General features: G+C 30.4%; 1 protein-coding gene across 3 annotated transcripts in view; it reads left to right on the top strand.

Annotated features, from left to right (window-relative positions):
* Positions 1 to 902: 902 nt before the first annotated feature.
* The window catches only part of LOC129757339 (myb-like protein AA), a 167,981-nt gene continuing 150,626 nt past the window's right edge, over positions 903 to 18,257 (top strand). The window contains exons 1-2 of one of the 3 annotated variants that reach the window (XM_055754527.1): positions 903 to 1,115; positions 11,873 to 12,313. In XM_055754527.1, coding sequence (XP_055610502.1) covers positions 12,272 to 12,313 — 42 coding nt within the window. In that variant the 5' untranslated portion in view covers positions 903 to 1,115; positions 11,873 to 12,271. Of the gene's footprint in view, positions 1,116 to 1,419; positions 1,439 to 11,469; positions 12,314 to 18,257 lie in introns of those variants that run through there. The other 2 variants (XM_055754528.1, XM_055754529.1) reach the window with 2 other exon arrangements.

Below are 18,257 nucleotides of genomic sequence, written 5' to 3'. Positions count from 1 at the left end.
TTTGACTTCTAGAGGTTCGAAAATATTGATATACCGGAAATAAGATTGATTTGAAACTTTGATTCTGATTTATTTCAAATCGTATCAGTGAGATTTATTATTTTTTCGAGTTTTTGTAATGGTAATGAGCAAGAAATTGGATTCAGAAATTAATTCCCTGATGTATTGCACATTTCTGAAATTGTTGTTATTTATAGCTCAATTTGAATTTAACAATTTTTTTTCAAATTTCAGTAACGTTTCTAAGTATGAAGATAGTTTTCGGAATTAATTTTCTAAATAATTGAACATTTTCGTTTCTGGCTTAATTTGAATTTCGGAAACAAATTCTAACATGATTCCGACTGGTAATTATAAATAAACCATAACAAAATACATGGAACGGCACTGAAAGGGTTACCCAGCATCCCTCTCTTAGTTGATCATCCAAGAAATGTCCGCAGAGAGCGAGTAACGTAAAATTCGCAACAGCAGCACACCTTTTCACATACCCACCATACCTAGCTTACCTGCTGAAGCGTAGCTGCTCTACGTCATCACCAAGATCAAGATCCAAAAGCCGGTCCCCCGGTTTTCGCAGCGCATCAGCTGTGAGCTTGAGTTCGGTTGGAGGAAGAGGCTGTGGGTAGCACGTTTTACTCCAACCTGCAGCGTGGTACGTCATCGATGACGTTTTACTACTCGATCATCTGGTAGTTAGTCCTAAAGTGACACCGCAGCATCTTACTTGGTTGCTGCCTGGAAGAGAGATCTTTGGTGCTCTCAGAAGATTCGGATTCTCGCGGATGCCCACAGACAGATCGCGGATCTGTCGGGCTCGCGGAGTTGAAGTTTGCCAATTTTTGACAGTATGGTCGTATAACTCAACCGGGGCCGGAGATCCGTCAGTTAGTTTATGCACAGCCGTTTTGCCGGAGTGTGCTCGATCGGAGTTCGCTCACGAGACGTTCAGTGACAGATCTGTGCTTTAAGCATTAGAGCGCGCGCGAATCCAAGCCGCAGATCACAACCCCCCTCACGAGAAAGGGTTTAATCGGGTGGATCGCGTCGTGTATCGGGTTTTACTGGCGGATTTTTTTTCGTTCGTTCTGCTGCAACTGGAAACGACAGTAAAGGTTTTCGCGAGTTTATTTTTTATTTCAAGCGGGTGATCTGGGTTTTGAATAGAAGAGTTATTGGTGACATTTCGAGTGTAAGTGCACTGCTATCTGTCTTCCGGAAGCAAGGTAGAACCCTATGGCTACCAGGAGTTGGTAACCTTTAAACGCAACTGTGATCGAGAACAAGTAGCAGCAAACAATTCGCTACAAAAGTGATTGTGTGACTATCATAAGGAAGAAGCTCCAAGAGGCGAGAAAAAGATCTCGGCAGCTGCGTAAACTTGAAGGGATCTCAGGGCGGACGAGCGAGCGTCCAATAACAGAAAGTGACATTAAAAGTAAATTGCAACCGGGGGGCCGCCAAGGTCGGTCGTTCTGGTCCATTGGATGAAAAAAAGCCACCGATGCGATGCGGGCGTGGGAATAAACGGAAACACGGCTTGTGCAAGTTGGGGGTGGACAAAGCTTTTCTGGAGGATTATACAACACCCGAATTCCGGTGCTTCTTAAATAGTTGAATTTATTTAAGCTGTGAAAATGGATTATTTCAGTTACCAAATCGGAAATGGTATTTTCAATAAGAATACAAAATTTCGACAATCGAATCTTAACACTGAATAAAGAGAACTGAATTTCCCGTTGAAAAAAAAAAATACAACAATATCAAGAGAATTTTCAAACTGAATTCTGAATTCTTGAATCTTGACCCCACATCAAAATTATGATCCCTAAATCTAAGAAGGATTGAAATTCCTAATTTACAAATTTCAATTCAAGATTTCTTATTTTAAATTAATATTATTGAAGATATTTTAGGTCTTAACATTTTCTGGTCGGAGTTCAGTCTCCTAAATTTCAGATGGTATGCTGATAGTTTTTAGAAAACCACAAATTTTTTTATCAAATTTGAAAATTCCAACAAAAGTTTTAGGTTAAATCAATCACAGCCATCAACATTAGGGGAATTCTGGGAGCTCAAACTGCAAACGATAGCTAAGGAGCGAGGAAGAATGATTAAGGTTCATTCTTATAAAAAAGGAAAAAAAAAGATAGCTAAGGAGGAGAAAATTCAAATTTTATGCGGTGGTTACTCAGAAAATTGTCGTTTAGATGCCCCATTGCAGTAATTTTTGAACAAAGGCAAATTTTCCGACACTTTTTCCTAATAAAATTCTCAGACCTTAAAAAAGTATCAAACAAGTATCTCTTTTTTTAATTTCTTTATTATCTAAATTGGAAACTGAAAATTTGTATAATTTGGTTTGGACTTTTAATTTGTATGCATGGATTTTTTTTTATCTTGCAAATTTATGAGTTATAATCATTTGAATGAAAAAAGTGTAGGTATTTTAGTTTATTGTTCATTATCAACAAATTAAAAAAATGCGCATTTTCATAAAGTGCAACTTTGCAGAAAAAAAAGGAAAGCTGAAACTTGATGTTTCAAAATTATTCAAATTTTAAATGTGTTAAAGTCACAACTTTCAAATGTTTGCTAACGATCGCTTTGAATTGTGATGTGGATGGTGGATGAGCAAGCTAAGCAAAAATTAAACTTCGCCATTTAACGCGGTTTTTACGATTTTTTGTAAAGATGATAAAATGACTACAACGTAAAATTTTAATTATAATTTTTTTTTGAACTTTGAAAAATAAAATATATACAACACATGAAAACAGAAACACAACTTCACTTTGAACTTAAATTTAAGTGGTACTACGAAAATTTAAAATAAATTTGAAAAAAACGTGGATTTCTCGTTCAGTTTAGAAAATCAGATTAAAAAAAGAGAAACAAATTGTTAGTTAAAAATGATATAATGTTTAAACAAAATCTATTAATAAACCCAATCTACAGTAATAAACCCAACTTAAAATATTTGAAGTTCATGTTAGTTAAAAGTATTCATACAACTGACAACAACATTGAATACAATGAAAAATTTGAAATTTTTTATGACTATTTATATTTTTCTATGACTTTGAACTACAGCCAAAATTTTTAAATTCCAATGATAACGGTTTGATTTATACTTCAAATAATATCTGAGATTAGTTTGGTTAAATACTTCTTTAAAACTGACGCCTTAAAGAATTGAGAAAAATAAACAAAAATAAATTTTCCATAACTTTTTTCTCAAAAGTCACTCGCGGCTACTCGCGGTCTTGAGGAAAGTTTATTTTTGAGCTAAAACCTCTTAATTTCTGAAATGTTTGTACTGTTTTGCTAAAAAAAAATCAAATTCCTTAAATGCATTTACTTCTTTTTTAGAGTCATCTTGTGATCAAGAGCTAAAAGAACAAAATCAATTGCACATTTGGATTCAGCGAACCCCAAATCAGTCAAATTAAGCTCTTTCATTTTATGCTCCTCGGAAAAATGTTATTTTTTACCTTGTGCCTTTGTACAGGTTGAAAAAGTTAATTTAATGCAGTGGAACTCAATTAAAAGTAAAAAAAATTGAAATCTCGAATACTATACTAAGTTACGTACAACTTAAATAACATAGTCAAAAATTGAATAACAAGTCATTGTTGAGTTCATTTCAAAATAAGGATAACTCCGATATTCTTTTTTAATAAGTTCCTGTGTTTTTACTTTAAAAATGAACCTCGAAGAATCATGAAGCTCACAGATATTTAAATAAACTTGAAGATAACACTGATCAGCATTTTTGGTGCCTATACTCTTATAACTATTTTTGGAAGAATTTGGCGTCCTGAACTCAAATAATTTTGTGTGGAAATGTTGAAATTGATTGGTTTTGTGTAAAATCGATCATTGATAATCGATGAACCCACACACCTTTGTAAAAAACAGAAACTGATTTTGAATCTTTTTGCTATCCTCAGTTCAATCAAGAACTCAGATTTTTACTTGATATTAAAATTCAGCGATATGTATATAGCTTTAAAAATAAGCTCTACATTGCTTAGAAAAATAAATAGATAACATTATAACTAGAGATGTACCGAATAGTGGTATTCGGCGAACGGCCGAATACCGAATATTGACCTTTTCAACTATTCGGCCAAACGAATATTCGGCCAAATATTCGGCCGAATATTCGGTCGAATATTCTGTTGAGTTTTCAATAGAAATGCTTCTATTTCTACTGCTACTTCTAATAGAAATCTTCTATTTCTGCCATCTCAATGTCTCTCAGGTCTTTTAAGTCGATTATTTCCAACCAGATGTATCAGATCCTTTTTGAGTTGAGGTCTCTTTGATCTTCAAAATGTCACCATTAGCTGAAATGACTTTAGATGACTCGTCGCTTCTAGGACGGTTATCACGTAAGAGATTGGATTCCAGTAAAATCTGGGACAAAACATGTCAGAACATATGTTAAGCTATTTGAAGTTGCTTTTTTTTATATCGAATTAGATGAATGTCTAATTTTTGCTAGATGTCACAAAATAATTGCCGAAAATAACGATGATTTTTAACCTTAGGCATACACTACTTTCTACGACACGTATCCACACGGCCAGGCCTGAACGATTTCTTGCAAAACTTGTAAGAAAAGGGAAAAACTGAGCAAAAACTAGGCGTTATTCTCAAACATACAAGTGGAAGAAGAAATAAAATAACTTGAAACTTATAGTTTTTATCGCGTTTCTACAGCAGTGCTCAAATCGTATCTAACGAATAAATTTACTCTAAAAATCGTTTTGTTACAGAAAATTTAAAAAACTTGAAGGATTTATTTGATTTTTATTATTTCTGAAAAAAAATCCGAGTAAAATCCAGAAAATTAAAAAAAAACATGTGACCCTCCCGGAGAGATTTTACTTTTCTCTAATTCTTTATTTCGTTTATTGGCAAGCCTGGATACATCAATAAAATTTGGATTAAAGATAATCAAAGTATAAAGTTATCTACAGTGAAAATACACGGATACATCTAAAATGTGTTACTGAAATCATAAGTTTTTGATGATTTTTCAACATAACTTTTGGATGTTAAAAAAATTACCCAACATCAGTTGAAAAATTCGAGAAGTCTGTTTTTGCATAAATTAAAAAAAATAAATATTCGGCCTATTCGGTCTATTCGGCCGAATACCTAGCTCAACTATTCGGTAAGCCGAATATTCGGCTTAACGGTTTTTTGGCGGTATTCGGCGCCGAATATTCGGCCGACCGAATATTCGGTACATCTCTAATTATAACTATTTTTGACATCGCTTTAGAAAGTCGTCGAGTATTTGATATTAAAGATTTATGTTTATATAAGAACATTGTTGAAGCATGTAAAACGTTTGGACATATGATTGAAGAAATATTTATGTTTCATTTGGATAAAAATTTCTTAATTTTTTTTAAACTGTCGTTTTTGGTAAAATTGGAGTCAAAATTACTCGCGATCTTTAGGAAAGTTGATTATTGAATAAAACCTTTAATTTTCAAATCATTTTATTCTTGTATAGTTTTGCTAAAAAAGTGTAAAAATTGAATAAATGAATTTTTACCCATTTTCAAAGTTATTCCGAAAATTAATTAAAATATTTCTTCGTGTTTCGGCGTTTTCACGCTAGATCAATGTTGCCAGATTGCCCGGATATTAAATACGAAATTTGAGTACACTCCGACCCAGCTCGGTTGCCCGGATTTCATTGATAAAGGCCCGAATTTTGCCCGGATTTATTCACTTTATTGGGCAAATTAATCAAAATAAAAACAACAAACACTTCCAAAACAAAATTTTTTGAGCAAGTTTTATAAAATAATCATAAAAGGTTTTTTTGGAAGCCTAAAATACGGTTCAAAATCTATCAATAAGTTTTGATGAAAAAAAATTTGTTTCTTGATTTTTGTTGAGGAATTTCTGAGTTTTAAGAAAATTTGCCCGTATATTGCCCGGATTTATGGTCGTCAATTAGAAATCTAATGGCCGGATTTTGCCAGGTATTCATTTGAAAATTGCCCGGTTTGTCCGGCCTGGATTCGTGCTGAAAAATTCTGGCAACCTTAGGCTCGATTAGGGATACCATACGTACTCGTTTGAGAGTACAGTACTCTTTTTCAATAAATAAATGAGCGTACTCTTCTTTTTGTAAAAAAAATTACCAAATGTACTCTTTTTTTCGGTGAAAGGAAATAATTAAATTTTTCTCATAAAAATTAACTTATTTCTTCCGATACATGAAGATTGTTTTCTTATTAATACAAAAAAATCCAACTATTTATGCATTCGTTGCACAACACTTCAGTTTTGCTTCTTTTCTTAAATGTTTCAAAGGATGGATTCCTATGGAAGGAATTACGAGCACATTCACGATATCAATATGGATTTTTTTGTCCGAAATTAGCGCCTTTGAGTATGTAATGAACTCCTGAACATAAGGTAATATGCATAACAACTACTAAGTTAAAAGCATAGTGCACAAATCAAAAGCGAACGAATTTTTTAGACAGTAATTTTTTAGAAATATGAAAAAATACGCCTTTGAAAATCTCTTTTGAAAATGCAGTTTTTTTTAATCAAATTTGGTGTGCTTTCTTTGTATAAAATCGAAAACTTTGAATAATCCAACTTAAAACACTGAACATTTGTCAATTAAGTCACATATCTTGCAACAAATTGGCGAATGACCTAAAACATTATGGTTTTGAATAAATGGCGTTTGTTTTTACAATTTTGAAAATATTTCTCAATGTACTCTTTTTGGCGTTGCAGTATATGGTAACCCTAGGCTAGATAAAACCATGAAATTGATAGACTTAAGTTCAACCGTTTATGGGTTCTTTAAGAAATTCTAAGCAAAGCTTTTTGAAAAATTTTTTGAATAATTTTGAAAATTTCGCAAAGATTCAATTACATGAACATTGAATGATAATCTAATTGATAAAAAAAAACACGAATAAATTTTGATTTTAAATTATTTTTATAGTTTTGTTAGGCATATTTTATACCTAATACAATGAAAAATTGTGATTTGGGATGAAGTTGAATTTTTTTCATATGGAGTCTAGTTGAAAATACACGACATTTTTTTAAGGTTTTCAAACATCAACTTCAGACTTTAAACAAAACTTCAGATAACTCCACCCAAACTTTATGTTCGCTAGATTCCCACATTTGTAGACTTTAAAATAGTGCAAATTTGGCTGCCTTTTCCTGCCATTTTTTGAAGAACGATTTCGAAGAATAGAACCACTTTTTTCCTCAATTTGACTACTAAGTAGGCTTTAGGATCAGTTTTCTAAACAAATCTATTCATAAAACATCCTAATCATATTTTGAAGCACTATCAGTATGATTTTCCGTGTTTTTTTTTTTTAAATCAGGTATAACTCCCATCACATGGTTTAATTACGGTTGCTCAAATATTATTCTGAATAAAGATCAAATCAAACCAAAATTCAAGAGAACTAATTGAAACCTAAAAAACAACTAGAAACTTCAACGATATGAATTTGAAAATATAAAAAATAATAAAAAAAAAACAGAAATAAAAAACTAACAGTAAAAGTAAAAAGTGAGAAAAAATATTTATTTCTCGTTCAAAATTAAAATAAAGTGTTTTGTGTTAAAAACAACCATTTCTAAAATAAATGGTAGTTTGGGGAAAAACAACATACCCTAATTTCAAAATATTGATTAGTATTTGCAAGTTTTTAAAAGTTCTCATCACACATAAAATTTCTATATTGACCCGTTAATTAATGAAAAATAAAAAAAAAACTTAGTACTAGAGCGTTGTCATGTCAATCTGTTTTAATTAAATTTTATTTTTAATGTCATTTCTAGTGAATTTAAAATTCAATAAACATCTCTAGGATGTGAGATATTTTGCAGCAATCTTTTAGACAATTTTAATACAGAGAACTTCTTACTGACTTAATAAAATTTTTCAAGTTCTTTCGATAAAAATAAAAAAAAACTTTTTTAATTATAATATTCTTAAAATATGAAATAATACGTTGTAAAAATATGAAAATTGAAAATTTTTGGAAAGTTTGGGAGATAAAATTGTCGAAAAAAATAGTTTATACCAAGTTTTTTGGGAATTGTGCGCCCGTGGCATAAGAATAGCCTTCTTGCCTTCTAAGCCAACGGTCATGAGATCGAATCCCGGTCACGGCATACATAGTTACACTTTCTGTGAGTTGGTCATGTAGGTATTTGATTTGGCCTACCGGTGGAAAAAGACGGTATTGGCTGAGGAAGCGCAGATTTTTAAGGCTGCTTCTGCTAATTGGCTTAGGAAGTACAGATTTTCAGGCAGCTTTTGCTGACTGTTTACTTTAATGTGGCCTTCCGGTGGGAAAAAAACAGAATTGGCTTAGAAAGTGCAGATTTTTAAGGCTGCTGCTCTTGATTTTTTAGCTTCGATTTTGCCTTGCGGTGAATAAAGACGGAATCGGCTTAGAAATTGTAGATTTTGAAGGCTGCTTCAGCTGGTTGTTTTCTTTGATTTGGCCACCGGTGGAAGAAGACGGTATTGGCTTAGGAAGTGCAAATTTTTTAGGCTGATTTTATGTTATGATTTTGCTTTCCGGTGAAAAAGACGGAATGGCTTTGGAAGAACTGATTTTTAATACTGTTGCTGCTGTTTGTGTGTATATTTGGGTTTGGCTTCCGGTGGAAAAAGACGAAATGGATTTAGAAGCGCAGATTTTCAGGCAGTTTCTGCTGATTGTTTACTTTGATTTGGCCTTCCGGTGGAAAAAGACGGAATTGGCTTAGAAAGTGCAGATTTTTAAGGCTGCTTTTGCTGATTGTCTGCTTTAATTTGGCCTTCCAGTGGAAAAAAACGGAATTAGTTAAGGCTGTTGCTAAGAATGTTTTGGGATTGCTTCGGCTCTGGTAAACAAAAGCAGAGCAACAGGAAAAGCACAGATTGGAAAGACTTTTGTGAAGAATTTGTTCGGATTGGATGAAGAATATGTAGAAAATAAATAAAATTTTAAGATTTGAAAAGCTTTTGTTGAGAATGGAGTGTAGAATTGAGATGAATGATATTTGGAATATAAAATATTGTATTTTAGGAAAACAAAAGTCTGTAAACAAAAGATTCTGTAGAGAATAGAGTTGAGAAGGAATGTAGAGATGAGTTGAAGAAAGTGCAGAAATTAATAAAAATTTGTAGGATGGAGAATAAAGATGTGGAATATGGAATAAAACTTAAGGATATTTGGTGAATTAAATTTTGTTCTAGAAAAAAAAACAAAAGTCGATTAGTAAAAAGTTTTAATTGGGAATAGAATGTAGTGATGAGATCAAAGATGAGCAGAAAATAAATCAAATTTAATAAAAAATAAAATTAAATAATTGTTGTATTCGGCAACACTGAAGATAAATAAAATAAAATAAAATAAAATAAATGTTTGTTATTTTGGCAACACTAGGCAAACCAAACGAAGCAATGTCATTGATCTATTCTTGTGAGCGACAGACGTGTCAAAGTAAATCTCTGAATTGAGATTCATAAGTCAAGTATCCTCGAAAGATGTACGACTTAGTGTTATGTTAATAGTTTCTTTCGAGGAAACATCCAGTTTCATTGAGATCCAGCATGTGGTTTTGATCGTTTATATAAAAAAAAATTTGAAAATTTTCTTTCAAATATTGTTTTTGGATACAGAAAATGAAATTTAAAATCCTGTAGAGTATCCTAAAAAACTCGAACAGTTTTTAACCTTCCACAGAACAGGTTCAAAGTTTCCATCCTAAGATGTAAAATACTGTCTTTATTTAAAATTTCGAAAAATTTTTAAACAGATTGGAGTTTTATAAGGATAAAAAATATCCGATGCATCTATTTTGCAACCTTTCATGTTCAAAACGATCAATTTAAATATTTAGCCCATAATTTTCACAGCATCACCGTAAATGAAAACTCCTAGTGTTAAAGTGTTTTTAATGTTAAACTTTGAAGACTGATTACTTTATTATTATCTAGTAGTGAAAAATCGGTTTTATTTTTGCAAAATCTCTCTACCAAAATAAGCGTTATTTATGAAAAGTGTATTCTTCCTTTTACCAGCAAAGAATCAAAAACTTGATGAAAATTCCCGAAACTATTAAAAGTACTTGGGAAATAACTTCATTACAAGATATTTATATTTTGGCTGGAAGCTTCATGGATATTCGAAACGAAATCAAAATTTTATTTGTTTTCGTACACTCCTCCCATTTTTTAAAGAGATGTGACTCTTAAGGAAACGAGGAAGATCTCTTATTTCAAACAAGGAGAGGTAAATCCGTTAAATAATCAATGAAAAAGAGCGACTTCGCTCGAACAATGTTCAAGTGATAATATAAGTAAACGAATAAGTTTTGCAAAATATTGTTATGAACTTGCAGAAGCCACACAATTTCAAAATAAATATACAAAATCAATGTTAATTATGGCACACCTCGAACTTGGACTATCTTTATGATTTTTATTTGGATTGATTCAAATGTATCTTTTCTCTCAGCCAGACGATTTCTAGTATCGAAAATCCGCTCACTTTCAAAACTGCCTTTAAAAATTTAAGAAAAAAATGCAGAACAACTTTAATGATGTTCAACTGATTTGCCTTAAAAGTATAAAGTGATAAATAGGCAAATCTTGACATAATGGGAAAACTTTTTCTCTTTTCAATAGAATTTTAACCCATTTATGTAAATCTTCATCGATTCGAAAGGTTTTTCAACCCATTACAACCATTCTGTACGTTTTCGATTGTTGTAAAACTTTGGTTTAGCAGAGGAAAGCCAGTATATTGGTCTCTTCTTGAGGACAGTTGCTTATAATTTTACACAGACTTGTTGTATTGAAACATAAAAAAAACACTTTTCTCAGGTAGGATTTTTCTATACAAAATCAATTTTCATTTCAACGCAATTCGGAAGATGTTCTTGATTCCTACATCAGATAGTTTCGAAAAAAACAAGATTGGTGATGGTCCCTTAGGCCCAATTGGGTTCTTTCTCCATCCCCTCCTATTTAGAAGAGAGAGAGACATTTCATCCTTAGGATTATCGAGTGAAAGACCAGAACAGGAGCTGATAGACAAAATCTGACAAAAGATTTGAGTTCAGAACATCGAAATCTTCCAAAATCAGTCATAAAAACCTAGGCACTGAAAATGTTGTTCACCTGTATTATCGATAGTTTTAAAGCATTGGTAATGTTTTAACGTTTCTTTCAAGGAAAGTGTTAAAATGACTTTTTTTATGTTATATTTTTTTAATTTTGAAACGTTAGCGAGAAAACTGTGCAAAAACCAGATTTTTTTCTTCACACATACTTTTTTGTCATTAAAACTTACATCTGAAAAAAAAAATCTAAACATTATGGGGAGCACGTTTTTCAGGAATTCTCATGTTATTTTCATGGTTGAAAAACACGTCCGACTTTTGCATCACCAGATTCCACCGACCTTGTCGCCGTTGTTATCATTCTGTTCACACGAACTCTGACCCAATCCAACCACGTTCCGGATGACGCGTTTCTTGCAGCTCCTCCAAATCGATAGACTCCGGGGACTGAGGTAGTGATTAAAAATTCCTTTTCCCACGCACCCGAGAACACTCGAATTTTAATTTGCTTTTTCTGGTTAAAAAACTTCAAGTCAACTGTCACGCATCTCGAAAGGTTGACACCAAAGTTCAGCAAATGTCAAATTCGAGTGATTTTTTTTGGAATCACGTTTCCTTCAGTTTGAATAATATAAGAGAAGCAGGGAAAAGTGTTCGGTAATCTTACTTACGCGAAATTATTGTTGGTTCGACTTAAGCTTAAGCGAGATTGGGGGCTTTCATTTCGATGTAGGTAGATATTTGAATGCGCAGACCCCTAAGCGTTCAAGGGTGAAAATTGCTAATTAGGGGTGAAGAAAAGCTGGAAATCTAGATCAAAACGGAGTGGTCCAGCAGTCTAGCCAACCAGCATTAAGCAGTGAGTTTTAGTGATTCTTAGCCGGGTCTTGGCTCGAAGAAAGAGGTCAAAATAAATACGAAACCAAAATAATACGACCGATCCAAACAAGCGAAAGAAACCGGCTCAAACCTTGATAAATCGGCTGGAAAGAATAAATACAACGGGCGTCTACTTCAACTTAACGCGAGAGTGTTTAGCCTTGCAGCAGCAGCAGCAGCTCTAGAAATAAGAATAAAAGCAGCAACAGCCGAAAACAGATCGCGGTTTCTGTCAACCCCCCCGAGAAAGAGTATGAGCTTCAACACTTTGGCAGCATCGGCGGCAGTAATGAAGGTAAGATAGGCTCAAAAAATTGATACAAAATTTACTGTTTGCAAAGACCTTATTCATACCTGCACTAAAGTAAGGCGCCTTTCGTAAGTGAGCTTGACTAGGTAAATAGTACCTTGTGATGTAAGATCGATTAAACTGTACCAACCATTCTTTCTCCTGGGTTTGCAGTGTGGTACTTTGGGTGTCGTTGCATACATCGTCACTTGTGGGTGGACATATCGAACCACAGTTAAGTGTTCCAGAAACTGTATGCCATTTAGCGTACCTTGCAGATAGGGTTTGATTTCAGGTTTCGATTTTATGCAAATGAACCTCTTCAAAGGTGACTAAACTTCAACTGATTGTTTTGATACTTTAACTATTTTCAATTTATGCATACGTTTCTGAGCACAAGCTGAAAATTTTCCACAGTATATCAAATTATTAAGTGTTTTTTTCATTTTAGCTTTTTTCTCCGTGCATAAAACATTTAAAAATATAAGACATCAAAAAGACCCATTGGAATTTCTTCACAAAGAGTAGAAGCATATGTTAGTGAACAGGTACCAGATATTGAACACTAATGACAAAAAAAGAAAAAAAAAAGACAAAAATGACAAAAATGACAAAAATGATAAAAATGACAAAAATGACAAAAATGACAAAAATGACAAAAAATGACAAAAATGACAAAAATGACAAAAATGACAAAAATGACAAAAATGACAAAAATGACAAAAATGACAAAAATGACAAAAATGACAAAAATGACAAAAATGACAAAAATGACAAAAATGACAAAAATGACAAAAATGACAAAAATGACAAATATGACAAAAATGACAAAAATGACAAAAATGACAAAAATGACAAAAATGACAAAAATGACAATGACAAAAATGACAAAAATGACAAAAATGACAAAAATGACAAAAATGACAAAAATGACAAAAATGACAAAAATGACAAAAATGACAAAAATGACAAAAATGACAAAAATGACAAAAATGACAAAAATGACAAAAATGACAAAAATGACAAAAATGACAAAAATGACAAAAATGACAAAAATGACAAAAATGACAAAAATGACAAAAATGACAAAAATGACAAAAATGACAAAAATGACAAAAATGACAAAAATGACAAAAATGACAAAAATGACAAAAATGACAAAAATGACAAAAATGACAAAAATGACAAAAATGACAAAAATGACAAAAATGACAAAAATGACAAAAATGACAAAAATGACAAAAATGACAAAAATGACAAAAATGACAAAAATGACAAAAATGACAAAAATGACAAAAATGACAAAAATGACAAAAATGACAAAAATGACAAAAATGACAAAAATGACAAAAATGACAAAAATGACAAAAATGACAAAAATGACAAAAATGACAAAAATGACAAAAATGACAAAAATGACAAAAATGACAAAAATGACAAAAATGACAAAAATGACAAAAATGACAAAAATGACAAAAATGACAAAAATGACAAAAATGACAAAAATGACAAAAATGACAAAAATGACAAAAATGACAAATATGACAAAAATGACAAAAATGACAAAAATGACAAAAATGACAAAAATGACAAAAATGACAATGACAAAAATGACAAAAATGACAAAAATGACAAAAATGACAAAAATGACAAAAATGACAAAAATGACAAAAATGACAAAAATGACAAAAATGACAAAAATGACAAAAATGACAAAAATGACAAAAATGACAAAAATGACAAAAATGACAAAAATGACAAATATGACAAAAATGACAAAAATGACAAAAATGACAAAAATGACAAAAATGACAAAAATGACAAAAATGACAAAAATGACAATGACAAAAATGACAAAAATGACAAAAATGACAAAAATGACAAAAATGACAAAAATGACAAAAATGACAAAAATGACAAAAATGACAAAAATGACAAAAATGACAAAAATGACAAAAATGACAAAAATGACAAAAATGACAAAAATGACAAAAATGACAAAAATGACAAAAATGACAAAAATGACAAAAATGACAAAAATGACAAAAATGACAAAAATGACAAAAATGACAAAAATGACAAAAATGACAAAAATGACAAAAATGACAAAAATGACAAAAATGACAAAAATGACAAAAATGACAAAAATGACAAAAATGACAAAAATGACAAAAATGACAAAAATGACAAAAATGACAAAAATGACAAAAATGACAAAAATGACAAAAATGACAAAAATGACAAAAATGACAAAAATGACAAAAATGACAAAAATGACAAAAACAAAAATGACAAAAAATGACAAAAATGACAAAAATGACAAAAATGACAAAAATGACAAAAATGACAAAACATGACAAAAATGACAAAAATGACAAAAATGACAAATAAATGACAAAAATGACAAAAATGACAAAAATGACAAAAATGACAAAAATGACAAAAATGACAAAAATGACAAAAATGACAAAAATGACAAAAATGACAAAAAGACAAAAATGACAAAAATGACAAAAATGACAAAAATGACAAAAATGACAAAAATGACAAAAATGACAAAAATGACAAAAATGACAAAAATGACAAAAATGACAAAAATGACAAAAATGACAAAAATGACAAAAATGACAAAAATGACAAAAATGACAAAAATGACAAAAATGACAAAAATGACAAAAAATGACAAAAATGACAAAAATGACAAAAATGACAAAAATGACAAAAATGACAAAAATGACAAAAATGACAAAAATTGACAAAAATGACAAAAATGACAAAAATGACAAAAATGACAAAAATGACAAAAATGACAAAAATGACAAAAATGACAAAAATGACAAAAATGACAAAAATGACAAATAAAATGACAAAAATGACAAAAATGACAAAAATGACAAAATGACAAAAATGACAAAAATGACAAAAATGACAAAAATGACAAAAATGACAAAAATGACAAAAATGACAAAAAATGACAAAAATGACAAAAATGACAAAAATGACAAATATGACAAAAATGACAAAATGACAAAAATGACAAAAATGACAAAATGACAAAAATGACAAAAATGACAAAAATGACAAAAATGACAAAAATGACAAAAATGACAAAAATGACAAAAATGACAAAAAATGACAAAAATGACAAAAATGACAAAATGACAAAAATGACAAAAATGACAAAAATGACAAAAATGACAAAAATGACAAAAAATGACAAAAATGACAAAAATGACAAAAATGACAAAATGACAAAAATGACAAAAATGACAAAAATGACAAAAATGACAAAAATGACAAAAATGACAAAAATGACAAAAATGACAAAAATGACAAAAATGACAAAAATGACAAAAATGACAAAAATGACAAAAATGACAAAAAATGACAAAAATGACAAAAAATGACAAAAATGACAAAAATGACAAAAATGACAAAAATGACAAAAATGACAAAAATGACAAAAATGACAAAAATGACAAAAATGACAAAATGACAAAATGACAAAAATGACAAAAATGACAAAAATGACAAAATGACAAAAAATGACAAAAATGAACAAAAATGACAAAAATGACAAAAATGACAAAAATGACAAAAATGACAAAAATGACAAAAATGACAAAAATGACAAAATGACAAAAAATGACAAAAAATGACAAAAAATGACAAAAATGACAAAAATGACAAAAAATGACAAAAATGAGACAAAAATGACAAAAATGACAAAAATGACAAAAATGACAAAAATGACAAAAATGACAAAAATGACAAAAATGACAAAAATGACAAAAATGACAAAAATGACAAAAATAAAAATGACAAAAATGACAAAAATGACAAAAATGACAAAAATGACAAAAATGACAAAAATGACAAAAATGACAAAAATGACAAAAATGACAAAAATGACAAAAATGACAAAAATGACAAAAATGACAAAAATGACAAAAATGACAAAAATGACAAAAATGACAAAAATGACAAAAATGACAAAAATGACAAAAATGACAAAAATGACAAAAATGACAAAAATGACAAAAATGACAAAAATGACAAAAATGACAAAAATGACAAAAATGACAAAAATGACAAAAATGACAAAAATGACAAAAATGACAAAAATGACAAAAATGACAAAAATGACAAAAATGACAAAAATGACAAAAATGACAAAAATGACAAAAATGACAAAAATGACAAAAATGACAAAAATGACAAAAATGACAAAAATGACAAAAATGACAAAAATGACAAAAATGACAAAAATGACAAAAATGACAAAAATGACAAAAATGACAAAAATGACAAAAATGACAAAAATGACAAAAATGACAAAAATGACAAAAATGACAAAAATGACAAAAATGACAAAAATGACAAAAATGACAAAAATGACAAAAATGACAAAAATGACAAAAATGACAAAAATGACAAAAATGACAAAAATGACAAAAATGACAAAAATGACAAAAATGACAAAAATGACAAAAATGACAAAAATGACAAAAATGACAAAAATGACAAAAATGACAAAAATGACAAAAATGACAAAAATGACAAAAATGACAAAAATGACAAAAATGACAAAAATGACAAAAATGACAAAAATGACAAAAATGACAAAAATGACAAAAATGACAAAAATGACAAAAATGACAAAAATGACAAAAATGACAAAAATGACAAAAATGACAAAAATGACAAAAATGACAAAAATGACAAAAATGACAAAAATGACAAAAATGACAAAAATGACAAAAATGACAAAAATGACAAAAATGACAAAAATGACAAAAATGACAAAAATGACAAAAATGACAAAAATGACAAAAATGACAAAAATGACAAAAATGACAAAAATGACAAAAATGACAAAAATGACAAAAATGACAAAAATGACAAAAATGACAAAAATGACAAAAATGACAAAAATGACAAAAATGACAAAAATGACAAAAATGACAAAAATGACAAAAATGACAAAAATGACAAAAATGACAAAAATGACAAAAATGACAAAAATGACAAAAATGACAAAAATGACAAAAATGACAAAAATGACAAAAATGACAAAAATGACAAAAATGACAAAAATGACAAAAATGAAAAAAATGACAAAAATGACAAAAATGACAAAAATGACAAAAATGACAAAAATGACAAAAATGACAAAAATGACAAAAATGACAAAAACGACAAAAACGACAAAAATGACAAAAATTATGAAAACACCTATTCCATACCTCCATTATTCTAATTAAAAACTGAAAGACTCAAATCTTCCTTCAGTGCAAATATCGAACGAACAATTAAAGATTAATAAAAAAAAAAATGGAACAGCTTCCTGCACAATTTTTTCCATTATTTATTTGGCTTTGGAGGTTGGGAATTAGTTTTGAGTGTTCTTTCTAAATGGTGGCATCTTCGACACCACAGCCTCCATCTGTGTAAAATATATCTCCAAGCCCACAAAAACCACTTGAAAAACGGCAAAAAGCATGTTTGCAACAACAGCAACGAAAAAAAAATAAACGAAGTGAATATGCCATTCCGAACGACTTTAAACACGAAAAACATCTTCAAGGGTTGCGATTATCGAACGGTTTGCCATTTGTGAATTGCAATGAAAGGTGCTGCCGATGGCTGGCACCAATCGATGATGATGTTGCTGTTGATGATGTCGGTGGAAGACAATAAAATTCCCTTCTTTGCGGTTATTGGCGACGACCTAAAGGTGGCCGATTGAGGTGTTCTGTTTTGGCAGAAGTAGTTTTAACTTTTTGGGGGAGGTATGGAAACTAAACTGTATCCAAACGAAATTTGCCACCATCGATTTTGAAGAACGATGAGCAGGATTATGCAAACAGCGGCGCGACGATGGTAATTCTGTGCTCTGTGAATGGTATTTTGATGCTATATGGTACTGTCAGAAACTTTGCCAGAACAG

Source organism: Uranotaenia lowii, chromosome 3, assembly GCF_029784155.1.
Source record: "Uranotaenia lowii strain MFRU-FL chromosome 3, ASM2978415v1, whole genome shotgun sequence".
Taxonomy (NCBI): Eukaryota; Metazoa; Arthropoda; class Insecta; order Diptera; family Culicidae; genus Uranotaenia; species Uranotaenia lowii.
This window is presented reverse-complemented; position numbering and strand designations above follow the sequence as displayed.